This window comes from Capricornis sumatraensis, chromosome 8 (genome assembly GCF_032405125.1).
Source record: "Capricornis sumatraensis isolate serow.1 chromosome 8, serow.2, whole genome shotgun sequence".
NCBI classification, from domain to species: Eukaryota; Metazoa; Chordata; class Mammalia; order Artiodactyla; family Bovidae; genus Capricornis; species Capricornis sumatraensis.
In genome coordinates, this window is record NC_091076.1 from 105150756 (window position 1) to 105169706 (window position 18951).

Here is an 18951-nt window from a genome sequence, read left to right on the forward strand (position 1 = left end):
TCTGGGCGTTGGGTGTAACAAGTCTGAACCTTCTCTGAGACTCCGGCAGGCGCGAGCGCCACACCCTCTGGGCTGTACCCTTTCCTCCCAAACTGGTTGTGCAGGAGCAGGCGAGAGTGTGGAGTGGGGAGTGGGGGTGCATGTGCGCAGCCCTGGCCCCCTCACCGCCTCACCTGCAGGGAGGGCCCGCCCAGAAACTGCCCGCCTGGTGCCCGGCCGCCCCACCTCGCCAGAGCCCAGCTGAGCAGCCAGCGAGGACGCACGCTCGCTGCCCGCTGCCCGCCGCCTGCCCACCCTCGCCGGCCGAGCCCAGCCCGAGCCTGCACCAGCCTTCAGGACCATGTTCAAGGGGCTGAGCAAAACCTCCCAGGGGAAGGGGTCCCCCAAGAGCTCCCCGGCCAAAGGCTCCCCCAAGGGGTCCCCCAACAAGCACAGCAGGTGAGTGTGGCCAGGGGTGGGGGCCAGAGCCAGGATGGCTCCAGACCCAGGGGCTCTAGCCACCTGGAGGCAGCCAGCCAGGGCCGAGGACCAGCCCAGCACTGGCATTTGGTGTCCTGAGGCTAAAGAGCCTGGGGGTGAACTCTCTTCCCGGCCCAGGCCTAGCTCCAGCCCTGGCAGGGGCCCAGGCATGGCCTGGAGCTCCCCACGTTCTGGGGGGTGCAGCCTGAGGGCTCTACAGACATGCTGGACAGGGGCCTGAGCTTTCCTCCTCTGCTGGGAGGTGAGGAGGCTGGAGGGCACGGCTCTCCATCCACGGGGCTCCACTTGCCCCGGGATGACCCATGGGACCTGGGCACAGGGTGGACAGAAGGACTGAGGCCAGAGAAGCCAAGAGGTGGGTGGTGGAGTGCCCAGAGGCAGGGAGGCGGGGTTGTACTGCTCCAGGTCCAGGCTGCCGCTTTCCCCATGGGCTGAGACCTTGGGCCTCAAGAGCTTTGTTACAGAGTTGAGATGATTCCTTCACCAGGTGGGTGTGCAGAGGGGTGGTGTAGGGAAGCAGGAGGGTCCCACGGACCTGGGACATCTCAGAGCCTTCCTCAGTTCACCCAGCTCTCTGCAGGGGCCCCAACCCACCCCCACCCCCCCAGAGCCCCACGCTCTGCAGACAGACTCGGGCAGCCTTCTTCCGCTCACTGGCTGTCAGCCCCCTCTGCTAGGTGGAGGTGGCAGCTCGCCCGGGGTCCCGGGTGCGGAGGTTGGGGCCGAGATGAAAGGCCCAGCACCCGATAGGGATCAGGGCGAGGACACAGAGGCTGGGCTTCTGGGCGGACAGGAAAGACGGTGGTTAAGACTCTCACTGGAGTGACCTGTCCCCCCTGGGGCTCTGGGCCCTGCCCAGGGCGGAGTGGGCTCCTCCCGGCCAGAGCAGCCCTCCCAGGATTCCGCTCCTGGAGCTCCCGGCCCCAGGGCGGCTCCAGTCATCTCCTTTCCCTCAGCCCTGTCCTCCGGCGGCCCCAGGAGGGTACATCAGTCCCCTCCCATGCAGTCCATTTGTTCCGACTTATGGAGCACCTACTGTGTGCCGGGACTGCTCTAGGCCCTGCGGATGCCATCGTAAACAGAATCGACAGGTCCCAGCCTTCAAATCCCTTTAGAGGACTAAAAAGAATCACTTAGGGGTGCTGACAGGACGCTAGTTTTCTTCACACAGTAACATGGTGAGGAGGTGGATATTACTAGAGCGTTGACCTCTAGGTGAGGAGCCTCAGGCCCAGAGAGGTTAAGTAACTTGCCCAAGATCACACAGCTGCAGGGATAGAGGAAGATAAAAACCAGGCTGCCGGTCAGAGTTATTTCAGACTGTCCCTTTGTGGCACGGCCCTTCTGCTTGGAGGGGGCTGCTCCTTGGACCCCTGGTTCAAGGCCCAGCCCGTGTTGCCATCCCTCCCCAGGGACGGTGGCCTCCCAGGGTGCTGTGCTCCTGAGGCTTAGACCAAGCTCTTGTTAGGTCTGCTCGTCCCTCTAGACCCCAGAGAGTGAGCTGGAGCCCACAGCTGGCACCCTGTAGAGGTTGGGAGACGGCCCTGGGAAAGGACCCCGGTTCAGGCTCATCCTCTGCTCCTCCTGGCTGTGCCACCTGGAGCAAGTCAGGTCCAAGCTTGGGCTCTGAACCCCCGAATCTGGAAAGTGTTGGGGTTCCCTGGCAATCTCGTGGCCCACCTCCGCCCCCCTCCCCCTCCACCAGGTGCTGGGTGTCTCCTCTGCAAGCTTGCTAATCCTGGGCGGGCCCCGCAAAGCCTGGGGCAGTGGAGGGGAGATAGGGCTGGGGTGAAAGAAGCTGAGCTGGGGGACTTGCGGCTGTTCCCCTGCCCCCAGCCAGCTCCCCCACCCCTCCCAGGATCCAGCTGTCCCGCCTCAGGTATTAGGGGCTGAGCCAGTGAGTCACGTCCTTCCCTGTGGGCTGCCTGCCCTCCAGCCTGAAGCAGCAGCAGAGAGCAGGGTGGGGTCGGGAGGCACTTCCTTGACGGGGAGATGGCAGCTCCACAGGGCCGCCCTCACCCAGGACCCTCATTTTCTGAACCCTCACTGAAGGCAGAGCTCCCCTGCCCAGGACTGCGTAGCTCACAGAGTCCTACCAAGAGGCCAGGGCTCCCCAGGTCTTGACTCCACCCACCTAGGGCTCTGAGCTCAGCTGTAGGGCAGGACGGGGCGGGTGCAGGCAGGGCATCCCACCCAGGTGGGCAGACCTCTACCCAAGGGAAACAAGGAACTTTGCCAACCAGGCTGCCCTCTGTCTCCACCCCTCATCAGAGCTGCCACTCAGGAGCTGGCCCTGCTGATCTCCCGCATGCAGGCCAACGCCGACCAGGTGGAGAGGGACATTCTGGAGACCCAGAAGAAGCTGCAGCAGGTGAAGCTGGGGGAAGACGGCAGGGCGGGGGGCATAAGAGACTTGTTGCCATGCCTAGTGGTCCCAGAGGTGCCCACTCACCTTGGTAAAGATACACAGACAGTCCTGTCCTTCCCTGGTCACTCCCCAAACACAGTGGGAGTGAGGGCTTGGCACACCTTCTCTGGTGGGTTCCCAACACCATGCCCTCCCCTGTCCCTTCATCGTCATCATGGCACCCCTTCTATAGTGACATCAAAGCAGAGCTCTTCACCTGATGTTCAGGGGGCCCTTGACCTGGTTCTGCCTACCTGCTCAGAAAACCCCATTTTCCATTTCTCCCCAGGCTTCCTCTAGGCAGGAATGTCTGTCCCTTTTTTCTGAAATGTGCTCTCCTCACCACTTCACCCCATCCCCCAAAGCCCTCCCACCTGCAGGAAGCCCTCCCACCTGCAGGAAGCCCTCCCTGATTGCTTCCTGCAGGGGAGTCAAAGGACCCCCCCTGAGTCCGCCTCACTGGTGCTTGCATTTCGCCTGGTGTGGGCACCAAGGTTGGCCAGGGTCCCTGGGATGGCAGGGGGGCTCGGGCAACAAGGATGCCTTCCCCGCCTCAGGACCGGCAGCACAGTGAGCAGCGCCAGGCCCTACAGCACCAGCAGGAGGTGGGCCGCAGCCTGAAGGAGGCAGAGGTGCTGCTGAAAGACCTCTTCCTGGATGTGGACAAGGCCCAGAGGCTCAAGCACCCGCAGGCAGAGGAGATCGAGAAGGAGTGAGTGTGGGGCAGGGGGTGGCAGCGGCAGGAGCTGGGGGTCCAGGATGGAGGGGCCGGGGTTCCTGAGGGAGCCCCGGACCCGGCTCCGACCTGCTGGCCACTTCCTTGGCAGCATCAAGCAGCTGCACGAGCGGGTGACCCAGGAGTGTGCCGAGTACCGCGCCCTGTACGAGAAGATGGTGCTGCCGCCTGACGTGGGGCCCAGGGTCGACTGGGCGAGGGTGCTGGAGCAGAAGCAGGTCGGGGGTCACCCAGCAGCCATCAGAGGGCGACACAGGGCTGCACTTCGGGGCTGATGCATCCTTGGACCTGGGTGGGGGCTGGGTCTCTGAAAAGGGTGGGGGCAGAAGAGAACGTGCAATCGTGGAGGGCTTCCTGCAGGTGGGAGAGCTCGGCTGGGATGAGGTGAAGTGGTGAGGAAAGGATATTTCAGAAAAAAAGGAACAGAGGCTCCTGCCTGGAGGAAGCCTGGGGTGTGATGGAAAAAGGGCTTTTCTGGGCAGAGAGGGAGAACCAGGTCAAGGGCCCCCGGAGCATCAGGTGAGGAATTGTGCTTTGCTGTCACGACAGAAGGGGTGCCGTGATGACAATGAAGGGACAGCTCCGTTCAGTTCAGTCGGTCAGTCGTGTCCAACTCTTTGAAGGGACAGGGGAGGGCATGGACAGGGCAGGGTGTGTGCAGGCTCAGGAGCCAGGCTGGAGGTGTCCAGGCAGGAGGCAGGGCAGAGCGGGGAGATTTTCAGAGCTGAGCCTTGAGACTTGGGGACCAGCGGGATTCAGGATCCACAGTCACGTGACCCTGAGGCCTCAGCCGGGACCACTGGAGACTAGCATGTTCCCCAGTGTGTCCGAGGTGGCACTAGGGGTAAAGAACCCACCTGCCAATGCAGGAGACATAAGAGATGCAGGTTCAATCCCTGGGTCGGGAGGATCCCCTGGAGAAGGAAATGGCAGCCCACTCCAGTATTCTTGCCTGGAAAATTCCATGGACAGAGGAGCCTGGCGGGCTGCAGTCCCTGGGGTTGCACAGAGTGGGACACGACTGAAGCGACTTAGCACATGCCCCAGGATGAGCTGCAGCCATTCACCCAGGCAGCACCTGGCCTGTCCACACTCTGCCCGAATGACCAGCTCCATTCCCCTGCTGATGGGGATGCTGGGTGGAGGGGGAGGGTGGGTGCGGGGCTCCCCACCCCAGGCCCTGTGGCAGAGCTGAGCGGCCAGCTCTTCTGCAGAAGCAGGTCTGCGAGGGCCAGTATGGGCCGGGCATGGCAGAGCTGGAGCAGCAGGTCGCTGAACACAACATCCTGCAGAAGGAAATCGACGCCTACGGGCAGCAGCTGCGGACCCTCGTAGGACCGGTGGGTGAGCCGTCGGACACACACCCCTGTTTGGCCCCCTGGTTCCTTTTCTCCTATCAGAGCCTGAGCGAGGTCTAGCTGGTCCTCAGCGACTGGGGATGGAGGAGGGGCAGGGGAGGCCCAGGGATGTGGGGTGCATTCTCCCCTGCACCTCCTCTCTCACTGGGCCCGTGTTTTCTCCCCCTTGGTCGAGACAGGACGCAGCCACCATCCGGAGCCAATACCGGGACCTCCTGGTGAGCCCCAGGGCAGGCTGGGTGGGCTGTCTGCACCTTTGACGAGGCCAGCTTTCCTGGGCGCAGCCTGACGGTGCCTCTCTCCCTGTATCCGAGCGCAGAAGGCAGCCTCGTGGCGAGGGCAGAGCCTGGGCAGCCTGTACACGCACCTGCAGGGCTGCACACGCCAGCTGAGTGCCCTGGCCCAGCAGCAGCACCGCATCCTCCAGCAAGACTGGAGCGACCACCTGGCCGAACCCGCGGGCGTGCGGAGGGAGTACGAGGTCAGCGGGGACAGGTGGGGGTGGGGTGGGGGAACAAGGCCAGCCTGGTCCTCACTGCCAGGGCCCTCGCCTCGATCCTCTCTCAGCACTTCAAGCAGCACGAGCTGCTGAGCCAGGAGCAGTGCGTGAACCAGCTGGAGGACGACGGCGAGCGCATGTTGGAGCTCGGGCATCCGGCCGTGGGGCCCATCCAGGTGCGAGGGCCGGACACTCCCTGCTGCCTCGGGGACTCTCGGTCAGGGATCTTCCCGGGGAGGCTGGGGAGACCGGGGCCGGGACAGCGGGGGCAGTGGGCAGGGCCAGGTCGGGCGCGGTCCGAGGGCTCCGTACTGCTGCCCCCAGGCTCACCAGGAGGCCCTGAAGGTGGAGTGGCAGAACTTCTTGAACCTTTGCATCTGCCAGGAGAGCCAGCTGCAGCGCGTGGAGGACTACCGCAGGGTGAGCCGGGGTGGGCCGGGCGGGGGGCGTGGTGCGCATCACCTCATAAAGACGACAGAGCTGCATCGTTGTGACCGGGTCCCAGTGGAAAATAATGTCACCCACGCATTCTCGACAGGGTGGCATCACTCCTGGGGGTGTGAATGTTGGTTCTTGAAAGTGAAAAAGAGAACTTTTTTTTTTTCATAAAAAAATAAATCACAGATATGCATATGCAAACGATACACAGAATATCCGTGATATTAAAATGTCATGCCAATGATGGGGAAAGTAAGGACAAAAAAAGGGAAAAGTTACTTAGAGGTATGTCTCTGGGGCTCCAGCAGTTAAGACTCTGCACTCCCAATGCAGGGGGCCCGGGGTTCACTTCCTGATCAGGGAACTAGGTCTCATGCGACTAAGAGTTCTAATGCCACAAGTAAAGATCCCACACGTACAACTAAGACCCGCACAGCCAGATAAGTAAATTAATTAAAAAAAATTTTTTTTAAATAAAAGCTCCTTAGAAGGTTCAGTAATGAAACAAGGGTGGAGAAATATTGATATAACAGACTATAATAGACAACAGTCCTGTCTATAGAAAAAAGACAATTTTTTTAAAAAAACAGAAAAATAAAAAATATATATCCACAATGGGGACTTTTGTGTGTGTTTTTTGGCTGTACCACACAGCTTGTGAGATCATAGCTCCCCCAACAGGGATTGAACCCAGGTCCAGGGCAGTGAAAGTGCTGAGACCTAAGCACTGGACCACCAGAGAATGCCCAATAGGGACTTTTTTTGCTTTTTTTTGGGTAGTTTCCAACTAAAATGGCTTATAGGCTTTGAGAAAAAAAAGAAGCCAAAAGTTTTCCCTTTTTCTTTTTTTCTAAGAACATTTCCCTTATAAATCCACTATACGTTAGCACATCCACTGACGAGAATTCCGTAGTATCACCCAACTGTGGGCTGTCTCTTTAAAGCACACGCCTAGCTTCTGCTCAGAGACGCCCTGGGCACCCACCCCTGGATCCCAGCCAGGACTTCAGGTGCTGGAGTGAGTCCTCCAGGAGGGGCACCGCCCTTCATCTGTGCAGGAAGGATGAAAAACAACGTGCTTTATGGCACTGAAAGAAATGAAGTTCACTGACCCCCAAACGCCTGATTTGCCGAGCACTTCAGCCTGGGTAGAAAGGCCGACGGCAAGTGGCACTTTGGGTTCAGCGGGTTTGGGTTTAGCTGGTTTGCAGGGTGGCGGGCAGTAGGTGCCCCAGCTCCACCCCTGATCACCCACCACCCTCAGTTCCAGGAAGAGGCGGATTCTGTCAGCCAGACCCTGGCAAAGCTCAGCTCCAACCTGGACAGCCAATACAGCCCTGCCCCGGGGGGCCCTCCTGGCACACTAACGGAGATGCTGCGGCAGCTGGAGGTGAGATGGCCCCCCCAGCCCCTTCCTGTAGCCGCTCCTGGGTGTCTGGGCCTCACGCCTCCAGGGTGCTTAGTCCTGCCTGGATCCCCTGCCCTGAGGGCGGGAGGAGGGGCTTCACTCCAGTCGAAGAGCCCGTCTGTCAGCTGCAAGCCCTTCCCACCTCTGGATATGTTTCCTCGCCTGTAACGTGACAGGGCTTCCCAGGTGGCGCTGGTGGTAAAGAAAGTGAAAGTCGATCAGTCGTGTCTGACTCTTGGTGACCCCAAGGACCCTCCAGTCCATGGAGTTCTCCAGGCCAGAACAGTGGAGATCTTCCCAACCCAGGCATGGAAGACAGGTCTCCCGTATTGCAGGCGGATTCTTTACCAGCTGAGCCACCAGGGAAGCCTCCTGCTTGCCAATGCAGGAGACAGAAGAGATGTGGGTTCGATCCCTGGGTGGGGATGATCCTTTGGAGGAGGGCATGGCAACCTACTCCAGTATTCTTGCCTGGAGAATCCCATGGACAGAGAAGCCTGGTGGACTACAGTCCATGGGGTCACACAGAGCCAGATACGACTGAAGTGGCTTAGCACACACGCACACACACTGTGACAGGGACTGCTCAGAGCAGCTCCGACACCCCTCCAGCTCCCGCTCTGGAGGCCTGGGGGTTGCTTGCTGGGCAGCCGCCTGCCCCACCCCAACCAGCAGACTCTAGGATTCTGGGTGCCCAGGGAGGGGCTCGCTTTACGTTGCTGACTAAGACACCCTGTCTTCATGACGGCCAGGATCCCTTCCTGGCTCTCCTGCGGGGCACAGGTGGGGTTGGCCTGAGCCCTCATTGCCTGGCTCACTGCAGGCAGAGGAGAAGCAGCTGACCGTGGCCGAAAAGACGGTCAAGGACCTGCAGCTGCGGAGCCAGGGGGTGGCCCCTCTGCCCCAGCGAAGGAACCTGCCCCCGCAGCCCCTGCGTGTGGACAGCATCTGTGATTGGGACTCAGGAGAAGTACAGTCTCCACCCACCCGGCTCCTCCGGGCCCACCCCCCCCACCCACCCCACCCCTGCCATCCCCAGTCCCTCCCCTGCCCCCTCCTACCCACTCCAGCCAATGCCCCGCCCCACCCCTGCTCCACCCCTCCCCAGCACCACCCCCTCCAAGCCCTGTCCAGCCCCTGGCCAGTCCCTGTCCTGACCCTGGTGCTTCTGTCCCTCTCTGGCCCTGTCCCTAGCCCCTACCCTACTGGCCTCTACTGGGCCTCGATCCCTTCTCCAGCCTGGCCCCTAAGCCTGCACGGGCCCCTCCCCACCTCCCCGACCCCTCCACGCCCCAACAGGTGCAGCTGCTGCGGGGTGAGCAGTATACACTGGTGGACAACACTGACCCGTACACCTGGGTGGTCCAAGGTCAGGCAGGCGAGCCCAAGCGGGCCCCAGCCGCCTGCTTCTGCATCCCAGCTCCGGACCCTGAAGCCGTGGCCAGGGCCTCCGGGTGGGTCCTCCTGGGGACCCAGAGGGGCAGGGGGCAGGCTGTGGACCCACCCAGACCAGGCCCTGCGGTTTGAGGCCGTTGCCTGCCCTTTGCCTAAATGTGTGACTGCGGGGCCTGGGGGAGAGCATGGAGGAATGTCCTTCTCTGACCGGCCCCTTGTTCCAGGCTTGCCTCGGAGCTGCAGGCACTGAAGCAGAAACTGACCACAGTCCAGAGCCGCCTGAAGGCCAGTGCCAAGGGGCCCTTGCGGCCCAGCCAGCAGGGTACCGAGGGCTGGCCAGGGAAAGAGGGAGGCGTTGTTGAAATAGGAGTAGATGCCTACTCTGGCCACCCAGGGGCTGCCACGGGCAGGGGGTGGCCCTGAACTAAAGGCTCTGATCTGGGGGTTCCATTCCCTGGGTTGGCAAGCCTGATGTCCCTCCCTCAGTGAGGCCCTGCCCACCGCCCTCCTCCACACAGGACCCTCTGCGGGCGCTCACAGAGGGGCCCAGCAGGCAGGCAGGCAGACACAAGGCAGGCCCTGGACCCTCAGAGGCACTCTCTTCCCCCAGCTCCAAGCAGCTCGGGCCCACCCGACCCACAGGCCCAGAAGCTCCTGACACAGATGACCCGGCTGGAGGAGGACCTGGGGCAGATAGAGAGGCAGCTGCTGGCCTGGGCCCGGGCCCCGCTGAGCCGCACCGCACCACTCGAGGACCTCGAGGGCCGCATCCAGAACCACCAGGTGGGTGAGCCAGGGCAGCTGGGATAACAAACGGTCCAGCCCTGGGGAGGCAGGTGTGGGGGCAGCCGCAGGCCCCCGAAGTGGAAGAAGTGAGCAGATAATCCAGGGCTCCCTCAGGCTCCTTCCCACCCTGGCTCTTCCCCTGCCCTGCTCTGTGACTCTAGGCAATTCGCTTAACCTCTCTGGGCCTTGGTTGCCTCATCTCTGAAAACGGGCTTGCGGCATCTTAGGGGTGGTTTCTCCGGGGTGGCTGACAGGGAGCCTCCCTGGAGAGAGTGCAGGGGTGTAAACATGGTCACAGAAGGACTCCGACATGCTAAAGGTGAAAGCCACCCCTTCCCCACACCCGGGGGTGGGGGGATCGGGGGGAGAAGTTCAGGTTGTATCCTTCCAAACCGATTTCTACTCAGATATATTGTTTGGATTTAGTTTTTTAAAAACGAAGCATGTTTTTCACATGATTGTGCATCTCGGTCTTCACTCCGCCACGTTCTGGGGCGTTTCAGCTCAGTCGGGGCCGACCAGGCGGGGCAGGGCTCCAGAGGTGGGAGAGGTATTTCAGCTGGGGTCCTGGGAGGCCAGGCAAGGAAGGAGGAGTGGCAGAAGGAGGCACTGTGGGGTGACAGCCTGGACAATACCTCTGCCCATGCTGGGCCCAGGTTACCACCACCCTGGGCAGGATCTTAGTTCCCCAACCAGGGAGCAAACCCATGCCTTCTGCAGTGGAAGCGCAGTGTCTTAACCACTGGACTGCCAGGGAAGCCCCGGTCCTTGGGTTTTGAAGGTCCTCTTCCGCCTCAGAGGTGTTGGGGGTCCAGTTAGCCTGGAAGGTGAAATTATGGAATAATGGATTATGGAATCGATGAGTGAATAACTGATAAAAGAATCGACAAAATCATAATCCCAAGTGGATGGAGCCAGGGCTTCGCTGCTTGACTGGAGGGAAGGTGGCAGGGAACTGAAGGTTTTGTGAATAGACGTGAAGACCAAGGTGGGCGACAGCTCCTGACTCACAGGGTCTCATTTCATCCTCCCATCAAGCATCTGTAGATGAGGAGAGTGAGGGTCAGAGAGGTTGACCTGCCTACGGTCATCCACCTGGAAACTGAGCCCGAGCATGTCCACACCACATTCTGGAGGCCTCGCAAGCAGAGTTAGGTTGACATAGCGGGAGGGCTGGGTGGAAGCCACCTGCCCAGATCCAGAGATCCTGAGACCCCCGACGCACCCCAGGGCACGGCCCAGCGGCTGCAGAGCCTGGGAGCAGAGAAGGAGGCGGCCCAGCAGAAGTGTGAGGCGTTCCTGTCGGGGAAGCCCTCGGGGCCCGCTGCCCTGCACCTGCCCGTGGTCCTCAACAGCGTCAAGAACAAGTACAGGGACGTGCAGGTTCTCTGCGGCCTCTATGGGGAGAAGTGAGTGCCCTGGAGGTGGGGGCCGCTGGGTGAGGCCTCGGGGGTGCGGCCAAGGGGGTGTCCGACCCTGGGTCTCCTCTTGCGACAGAGCCAAGGCCGCCCTGGGTCTGGAGCGGCAGATCCGGGACGCGGACAAGGTCATCCGAAGCTTCGAGTCTGCCCTGGCACAGGAGGCCCCCATCCCCGCAGGCCCGGGCGCGCTGCAGGAGAGGGTCAGCGAGCTGAAGGTGAGGGGCCGGGAGGCCTCCTGGCAGGAGTGGGGGTGCGGGCTGACCCAGGAGCGGGGGGGTGCAAGTGGAGGGTGGGCCTGGCATCTGACCGACCGAACCACAAGGGTACGTTGTGTCCCCTCCTGCCGCAGCACCGGCGGCGGGAGCTGCTGGAGCAGCAGGCCTGTGTGCTCGAGCTGCACCGCCAGCTGAGGGCCGTGGAGCACATGTGCAGCGCGCTGCAGAACAATTTCCACGAGTTCTGCAAAGACCTGCCTCACCAGCAGCGCCAGGTGCGGGCCCTCACCGACCGCTACCACGCTGTGGGGGACCAGTTGGACCTGCGGTGAGTGGCCAGGCCAGTGGGGCTCACAGCATAGCCCCACAGTACGTGGTGGCCGTGGCTGATAAGCTGTGGGGCCTTGGACGGGTGAGCGCACCTCTCTGAGGCTCAGCTTCCTCTCCTCTAAAATGGGATGATAACAGCATCAGCCTCCCAGGTGGTGCCTGGCAGAAAGTGTCGGTCCATCTCTGAATGCCCAGCTCCAGCCACCCGGCCAAAGTTGTGAGGATCAGCATGGCGAGTCAGTCAGGCCTCCCAGCCTGTCCCAGGGACGGAGGAACTCACCAGCTTCCTCCGCGCACGCCTTGCCTGCCCCCCCGAGGGCTGCTCTCACCTATGCTCCTCCTCCTGCAGGGAGAAGATGATGCAGGATGCCGGCCTCACCTACCAGCAGTTCAAGAACTGCACAGACAACCTGAACGCCTGGCTGGAGCGCCTGCCCCACAACAAGGTGCAGCCCAGCGACGGGCCCAGCCAGATTGCCTACAAGCTGCAGGCGCAGAAGGTGAGGAGCTGGGGCTGCAGGGGGTGTGGGCCGGCCTCTCTCCCTGCCTCTTACCCAGAGATGACCCCCTAAGCCAGGCCCAGTTCCCTGGCCACCTTCCTAACAGGGAGAGCAGCCTGTGTGCGTGTGGCCCACCCTCTAGTGGCCAGTGTTTTAATGACCTGAAAGCTCAGACCCCAGAGGCCATGCTTCGCTCACCACCACCCCCGCCACCCAAAATGCTACACTTTGTCCACAGTGGCTCAGACAGTAACAGGTCTCCCTGCAATGGAGGCAACCTGGGTTCAATCCCTGGGTCGGGAAGATCTCCTGGAGAAGGAAATGGCAACCCACTCCAGTATTCTTGCCTGTAAAATTCCATGGACGGAGGAGTCTGGTAGGCCACAGTCCATGGGGTCGCAAAGAACTGGGTACAACTGAGAGCCTTCACTTTCACTTTGTCTAGGAAAACAGCCAGCCCTTCTCTCTCTGGCCTGAGGTGGGCAGTGGGCTTTGTGTTCCTGGAGGTACCAACTCCTACTTCATCCTCTTCCTCACACCTCCTTACTATTGTTGCTGCTGTCCAGTCACTAAGTCCTGTCTGACTCTTCGTGACCCCGTGGACTGCAGCACGCCAGGCTTCCCTGTCCTTCTCTATCTCCTGGAGTTTGCTCAGACTCATGTCCATTGAGTCAGTGATGCCGTCCAACCAAATCATCCTCTGTTGTCCCCTTCTCCTCCTGCCTTCAGTCTTTCCCAGCATCATACATGCTGGGAATGAAAAGGGGCTGGGTGCAGCCTGCCCTCAGGCAGCCTGCAGTTTTGGGGGGAGGCCAGTGCGTCTCAGGCCATGATGCTGATAAGTGCTTTGGTGGAGAAGCCAGCGCTGTGGGAGCCCTTTGTAAGGACACCCATGGGGTGGGGGCAAGCAGTCTGGAAGGAACTGAAACCCAGCCCAAGGCCTAAGGAATAAGTAGTGTGACCAGTATGTGTGTGTTGGGGGGTGAGATGTTTTGATCAGAGGCCATGGTGGGTCACAGCCGGGGGTGGGGTGGGGTGGTGGAAGGCAGCTTCCCACAGAGCCCTTGCTGCCCCTGGGTGCTGCTGGCTGCCTGCAGGCCTGGAGGCGAGTCCAGGTGAGTGGGGGATCCCCTGACCCTCTCTCCTGCCCCGGCAGAGACTGCTGCAGGAGATCCAGGGCCGTGAGCAGGACAGGGCCAGGGCATCCCGCTTCTCCCAGCACCTGCAGGCAGCCCTCCAGGTAAGCAGTCCCTTCAGCTCCTCCCTCTTTATCTCCCCCCCCCTCCCTCCTTCCGCCAGTCCCCTACTCCCCCTCCCCCAGCTCCCCCCACTGACAGCCAGTCTGTGTCTTTCCCCCCCTGCTCAGGACTATGAGCTGCAGGCAGACACCTACCGCGGTTCCCTGGAGCTCACCCAGGGGGCGTCGGCCCCCAAGAGACCCCGAGTTGCGCCCCTGCAGGACAGCATCCAAGCCCAGGTGAGCCGGGCTCTTTGTTCCTCATTCCCTTCCCGGGGTGCCAGCTCTGCAGCCTCTGAGGGAGGAGCTGACACTGGCCCACCCACTCCCTTTGGCCTCTCCAGGAGAAGACCCTGACGAAGGCCTACACTGAGGTGGCAGCTGCCCACCAGCAGCAACTGCACCAGCTGGAATTTGCCAAAAAGATTCTGGAGAAGGTATGGGGGTGATGTCCACCCTAGGCAGCCTGGGAGGGTGGTTGACCGGGCAGGCTTCCCTACCTGCTCACACTCAGCCCCAGGACAGGTTCAGTAGCCTGAGGGAGGTGGGGCTCTCTGCCTCCCCCAGCAGCCCTTCCAGGCTGGTTTCCATCTCAGAGTTAGTACCAGGAGATGTCACTCAGTGTAGTCACAGCTTAGCCCCTGGGCAGCACCCCGGTGGGGACAGGAGAAAATCCCGCAGTCTTCACCCTCAGGACCTAGCCCCCATGGGCAAGAGGCCACCTAGGTCTCCATCCCCAGGAGACCAGGAGCTGGGAGCTCTCCATGACTCTCGGTGAGTGGCCAAGGGACTTTCCAGCCTCCTCCCACCCAGAGGTGTATCCCAGGATCCCCCAGAGGAGCACAGACCCATTTCTGGGAACCTGGGTGGAAGGGGAGCAGGAAAAGGTTGGGAAGGGAGGACCTTCTTACTTTCACATTCTAGTGCAAATGCAGCCTGAACACTGCCTTACATCCTAGCACACTGGGCATTGATGAAGCCTCTTAAAAATCCTACCTTCGAACACCTCAGATCTTCAGTTGCACCTCCCAGGACCTACTGGGAAGTCTCAGAAAGCAGGGAAGGGTCCTGCTCTCAGGAGGGTGGGGTGTTGTTGTTCAGTCGCTTAGTCATATCAGAGTCTTGGCGACCGTATGGACTGCAGCATGCCAGATTCCTCTGTCCTTCACCATCTCCTGGAGTTGGCTCAAACTCATGTCCATTGAATCGATGATGCCATCCAGCCATCTCATCTTCTGTCACCCCTTCTCCTTCTGCCCTCAGTCTTTCCCAGCATTAGGGTCTTTGGACAGGGGCTTATCCCTTTCCTCCCCTAACCCCAGGACTCTCCCCTCTTCCTCTGCAGAAAGAGCTCAGTGAGGACATCCAGGTGACACCTAACGCCCAGCAGGGGTCCGAGAGCCCAGCCCGGGTGGGCAGGGAGTCAGAGGCCCTGAGGTCCCAGCTAGAGGAAGAGAGGAAGCGGGTGGCCCAGGTGCAACGCGAGCTGGAGGAGCAGAGGAGCCAGCTGCTGCAGCTGAAGACCCAGCGGCCTGTGGAGAAACTGGAGGAGAAGGAAGTGGTGGAGTTCTACCGGGATCCCCAGCTGGAGAGCAACCTGTCCAGGGTGAAGTCCCAGGTGGAGGACGAGGGCAAGAAGCGGGCCGGCCTGCAGGCAGACCTGGAGGCAGCGGCGCAGAGGATCGTGCAGCTGGAGAGCCAGAGGAAGGCCACGGAGCCCCACCTGCTGACCAAGGAGGTCACCCAGATCGAGAGGGACCCCGGCCTGGACAGCCAGGCAGCCCAGCTCAACAGTGAGCTCCAGCTCCTGCAAGAGGAGAACACGGCTGTCTCGGCCCAGCTGGAGGCACTGAAGGCAGAGCTGCTGGCCCTTGAGCAGAAGGAGGTGAATGTGAAAGAGACAGTCGTGGTGAAAGAAGTGGTCAAGGTGGAGAAGGACCTGGAGATGCTCCAGGCAGCCCAGGCCCTGAGGCTGCAGATTCAGGGGGATGCGGCCCAGCGGAAGGGGGCGGAGGATGCCGTGGCCAAGCTACAGGCTCGTGTCGTGGAGCTGGAGGCGGCGATCCGCGCCGTGGAGCCCAAGGTGATCGTGAAGGAGGTGAAGAAGGTGGAAAAGGACCCCAGCCTCCCCCAGGAGGCATCCAGGCTGAGGCGCCTCCTGGAGGCGCAGAAGAGTGAGAATGAGGTGCTGGCCAGGGAGCTGAAGGAGCTGTACAGCAAGCACAGCGCGGCGGAGAAGCAGAAGCCGCGGGTGGATCTGCAGGAGCGCGTGCAGGAGACCTTCCGGGTGGACCCAGAGACGGAGCGGGAGATCGCGCGGCTCCGGGCTGAGCTGCAGGAGACTGCCCGCAAGAGGAGCGGCGTGGAGCAGGAGGTGGAGCGGCTGCTGCCCGAGCTGGCGGTGCTGCGGGCCCAGAAGCCCACCGTGGAGTACAAGCAGGTGACGCAAGAGCTGGTGCGGCACGAGAAGAGCCCCGAGCTGCTGCGGGAGGTCGACCGCCTGAAGGCCCAGCTCAACGAGCTGGTCAACGGCAGCGGGCGGGCCCAGGAGCAGCTCATCCGGCTGCAGGGGGAGCGCGACGAGTGGCGGCGCGAGCGCTCCAAGGTGGAGACCAAGACGGTGAACAAGGAGGTGGTGCGCCGTGAGAAGGACCCCGTCCTGGAGCAGGAAGCCCAGCGGCTGCGCCAGGAGGTGCGGGAGGCCACCCAGAAGCGGCGGGCGGCCGAGGACGCGGTCCACGAGCTGCAGAACAAGTACCTGCTGCTGGAGAGGCGGCGGCCCGAGGAGAGGGTGGTGGTGCAAGAGGTGGTGGTCACCCAGAAGGACCCGAAGCTCCGCGAGGAGCACAGCCGGCTGAGCCAGAGCCTGGATGAGGAGGCTGGCCGGCGGCGGCAGCTGGAGCGGGAGGTGCAGCAGCTGCGGGCCGCCGTGCAGGAGGACGAGGGCCGACTCAGCTTCCGGGAGGACCGTAGCAAGAAGCTGGCTGTGGAGAGGGAGCTGCGGCAGCTGACCCTGAGGCTCCAGGAGCTGGAGAAGCGGCCTCCGGCAGTGCAGGAAAAGATCATCATGGAGGAGGTAGTCCAGCTGGAGAAGGACCCGGACCTGGAGAAGTCCACGGCGGCCCTCCGGCAAGACCTGGCCCAGGAGAAGACCCAGGCGACCGAGGTGCATCGGGAGTGCAAGAACCTGCAGGTGCAGATCGACGTGCTCCAGAAGACCAAGCCGCAGGAGAAGACCATCTACAAGGAAGTGATCAGGGTGGAGAAGGACCCGGTGCTGGAGGGAGAGCGTGCCCGGGTGTGGGAGGCGCTCAACCGGGAGCGCGCGGCCCGAGAGAGCCGGGAGGAGGAGGTGAGGCGCCTGCGGGAGCGGGTGGAGCGGGCTGAGGCGCTGGGGAGGACCTGGGCTCGGGAGGAGGCCGAGCTCCAGAAGACCCGGGACCGGGCGAGCCAGGAGTGCAGGCAGCTGCAGCAGGAGCTGCGGGAGCTGGAGAGGCAGAAGCAGCAGCAAGTGCTGCGCCTGCACGAGGAGTCCAAGCTGCTCAGCCAGAAGACGGAGAGCGAGCGGCAGAGGGCAGCCCAGCGGGGCCAGGAACTCTCGCAGCTCGAGTCGGCCATCCTCCACGAGAAGGACCAGATCTATGAGAAGGAGCGGACCCTCCGGGACCTCCACACCCAGGTGAGCCGGGAGGAGCTCAACCAGGAGACCCAGACGCGGGAGACCAACCTCTCCACCAAGATCTCCATCCTGGAGCCCGAGACGGGGAAGGACATGTCCCCGTACGAGGCCTACAAGAGGGGTGTCATTGACCGAAGCCAGTACCTCCAGCTGCAGGATCTCGAGTGTGACTGGGAGGAGGTCACCACTTCCGGCCCCCATGGCGAGGAGTCTGTGCTCCTGGACCGCAAGAGCGGGAAGCAGTACTCCATCGAGGCCGCCCTGCGCAGCCGGCGCATCTCCAAGGAGGAGTACCATCTCTACAAGGACGGCCAGCTCCCCATCAGCGAATTCGCTCTGCTCGTGGCTGGGGAGACCAAGCCCTGCCCCTCCCTCTCCATCGGCGCCATCATCTCCAAGTCCCCACTCGCCTCCCCGGCCCCCCAGAGCACCAGTCTCTTCTCCCCTGGCTTCTCTCTCGGGCTCAGTGAGGACAGCTTCCCCATCGCCGGCATTTACGACACGACCACAGACAACAAGTGCACCATCAAGACGGCTGTGGCCAAGAACATGCTGGACCCCATCACCGGGCAGAAGCTGCTGGAGGCTCAGGCAGCCACGGGGGGCATCGTGGACCTCCTGAGCCGGGAGCGCTACTCCGTGCACAAGGCAATGGAGCGAGGGCTGATCGAGAGCGGCTCAACCCAGAGGCTGCTCAATGCCCAGAAGGCCTTCACCGGCATTGAGGACCCCGTGACCAAGAAGAGGCTGTCGGTGGGCGAGGCTGTCCAGAAGGGCTGGATGCCCCAGGAAAGTGTGCTCTCGCACCTGCGGGTGCAGCACCTGACCGGGGGGCTCATCGACCCCAAGAGGACTGGCCGCATCCCCGTGGCGCAGGCTGTGCTCTCCGGCATGATCAGCGAGGAGCTGGCCCAGCTCCTGCAGGACGAGGCCAGTTATGAGAAGGACCTGACAGATCCCATTTCCAAGGAGCGACTGAGCTACAAGGAGGCCATGGGGCGCTGCCGGAAGGACCCCCTGAGCGGCCTGCTGCTCCTCCCAGCCTCGCTAGAGGGGTACCGCTGCTACCACTCAGCCTCCCCCACTGTCCCACGCTCCCTGCGTTGATGTTGACGGGGGCCGAGTAGTCACAGGGAGTGATTGGGGACGGGGAGGGGAGGATGCACGCACCTCCGTCCCCCGGAGCAGCCTAACCCAGGGGAGTGGGTCTTCCCTCTGTCTCGTCAGTGTTGTTTCTAAGCGTTCTTGGTGTTGGACTCCCTCCCGTAAATTTGGTATCCCCTAACCCAACCCCTGAGCCAGCAGCTCTGCTTTCCCGGTTCCTCCCTCACCCAATAAACGAATTCTCCTGGTGCTTCCAATAAATGAATTCTCCTGGTGTCTTTTTTTTTTTTCTTTTACAATAGTAAAAGATGTTTATCAGTTTTCACAGTCAATAGCCAGATCAAAAAAAGATAATTCCAATTGCAAGCCATCATGGAAACATGACTAACCTAACGGTATAAAATAATTACATACAATTCGAGGGGGCTGAGTGAGGTGGTAAGCGGAAGTACACATTTTCATCTGCCCAGCCAATCTACGTCTTTTGGCTGGTTTCTCCTGGTGTCTTGTTCACATCTGAGAACAGAGTCAATATTTCTGGGGCGTGAGCAGGAGGGAAGGCACTCCTAGGTGGGGAGTGGACATACCCAGCTGGCCCTGCTGGGAATGGGGACTTTCAGAGGACAGTGGCTCCTTTCACTCCGGGAAGGACCTGAGAGGGGCAGGTCATGGAGGATCAGGCCTTCCCCACAGCCAGCTCAGGGCCACCAATTCAGGGCAGAAGCTGTCTCCAGCCCTCTGTCAACCTCCCCCTTGTTGGCACGTCCCCGGCGTCCTCCCAGAGCAGAGAGAAACACTAGAAAACTCAGGAATATTCACTTTCATTTTCTGTTCTTGAAGCCAGAGTCATACAAACGTAAGCATATCCTCAATGACGAGACAGCTACTTAGAACATCCGACCTCCCCCCGCCCTGGGATCAGGAAAATGGCCTCTCCCCCTTGCTCCGCCTCCTGTTT

General features: G+C 61.5%; 1 protein-coding gene across 2 annotated transcripts; it reads left to right on the forward strand.

Moving 5' to 3' along the window:
- Positions 1 to 340: 340 nt before the first annotated feature.
- Positions 341 to 17996, forward strand: EVPL (envoplakin). 2 transcript variants are annotated; one of them, XM_068978686.1, is made up of 22 exons: positions 341 to 438; positions 2752 to 2851; positions 3445 to 3599; positions 3715 to 3841; positions 4838 to 4963; positions 5161 to 5199; positions 5301 to 5462; positions 5549 to 5656; positions 5805 to 5900; positions 7183 to 7308; positions 8150 to 8296; positions 8626 to 8780; positions 8946 to 9075; positions 9298 to 9504; positions 10738 to 10916; positions 11005 to 11143; positions 11278 to 11471; positions 11823 to 11973; positions 13130 to 13213; positions 13340 to 13450; positions 13555 to 13647; positions 14556 to 17996. In XM_068978686.1, exons 1-22 carry the CDS (start codon positions 341 to 343, stop codon positions 17994 to 17996), a joined length of 6168 nt encoding a protein of 2055 aa, XP_068834787.1. The 2 variants fall into 2 exon arrangements, with proteins under 2 accessions (XP_068834787.1, XP_068834788.1); XM_068978687.1 differs by having other exon boundaries at positions 8946 to 9043; positions 9332 to 9504.
- Positions 17997 to 18951: the final 955 nt, after the last annotated feature.

What these genes read in the sequence shown, in the direction of transcription:
- EVPL (XM_068978686.1), top strand. Translation starts at nt 341, where the DNA reads ATGTTCAAGGGGCTGAGCAAAACCTCCCAGGGGAAGGGGTCCCCCAAG. An exon ending in TCCCCCAACAAGCACAGCAG is followed by an intron (nt 439 to 2,751) that starts GTGAGTGTGGCC and finishes ACCCCTCATCAG; the next exon opens with AGCTGCCACTCAGGAGCTGG. An exon ending in CCAAAAAGATTCTGGAGAAG is followed by an intron (nt 13,648 to 14,555) that starts GTATGGGGGTGA and finishes CTTCCTCTGCAG; the next exon opens with AAAGAGCTCAGTGAGGACAT.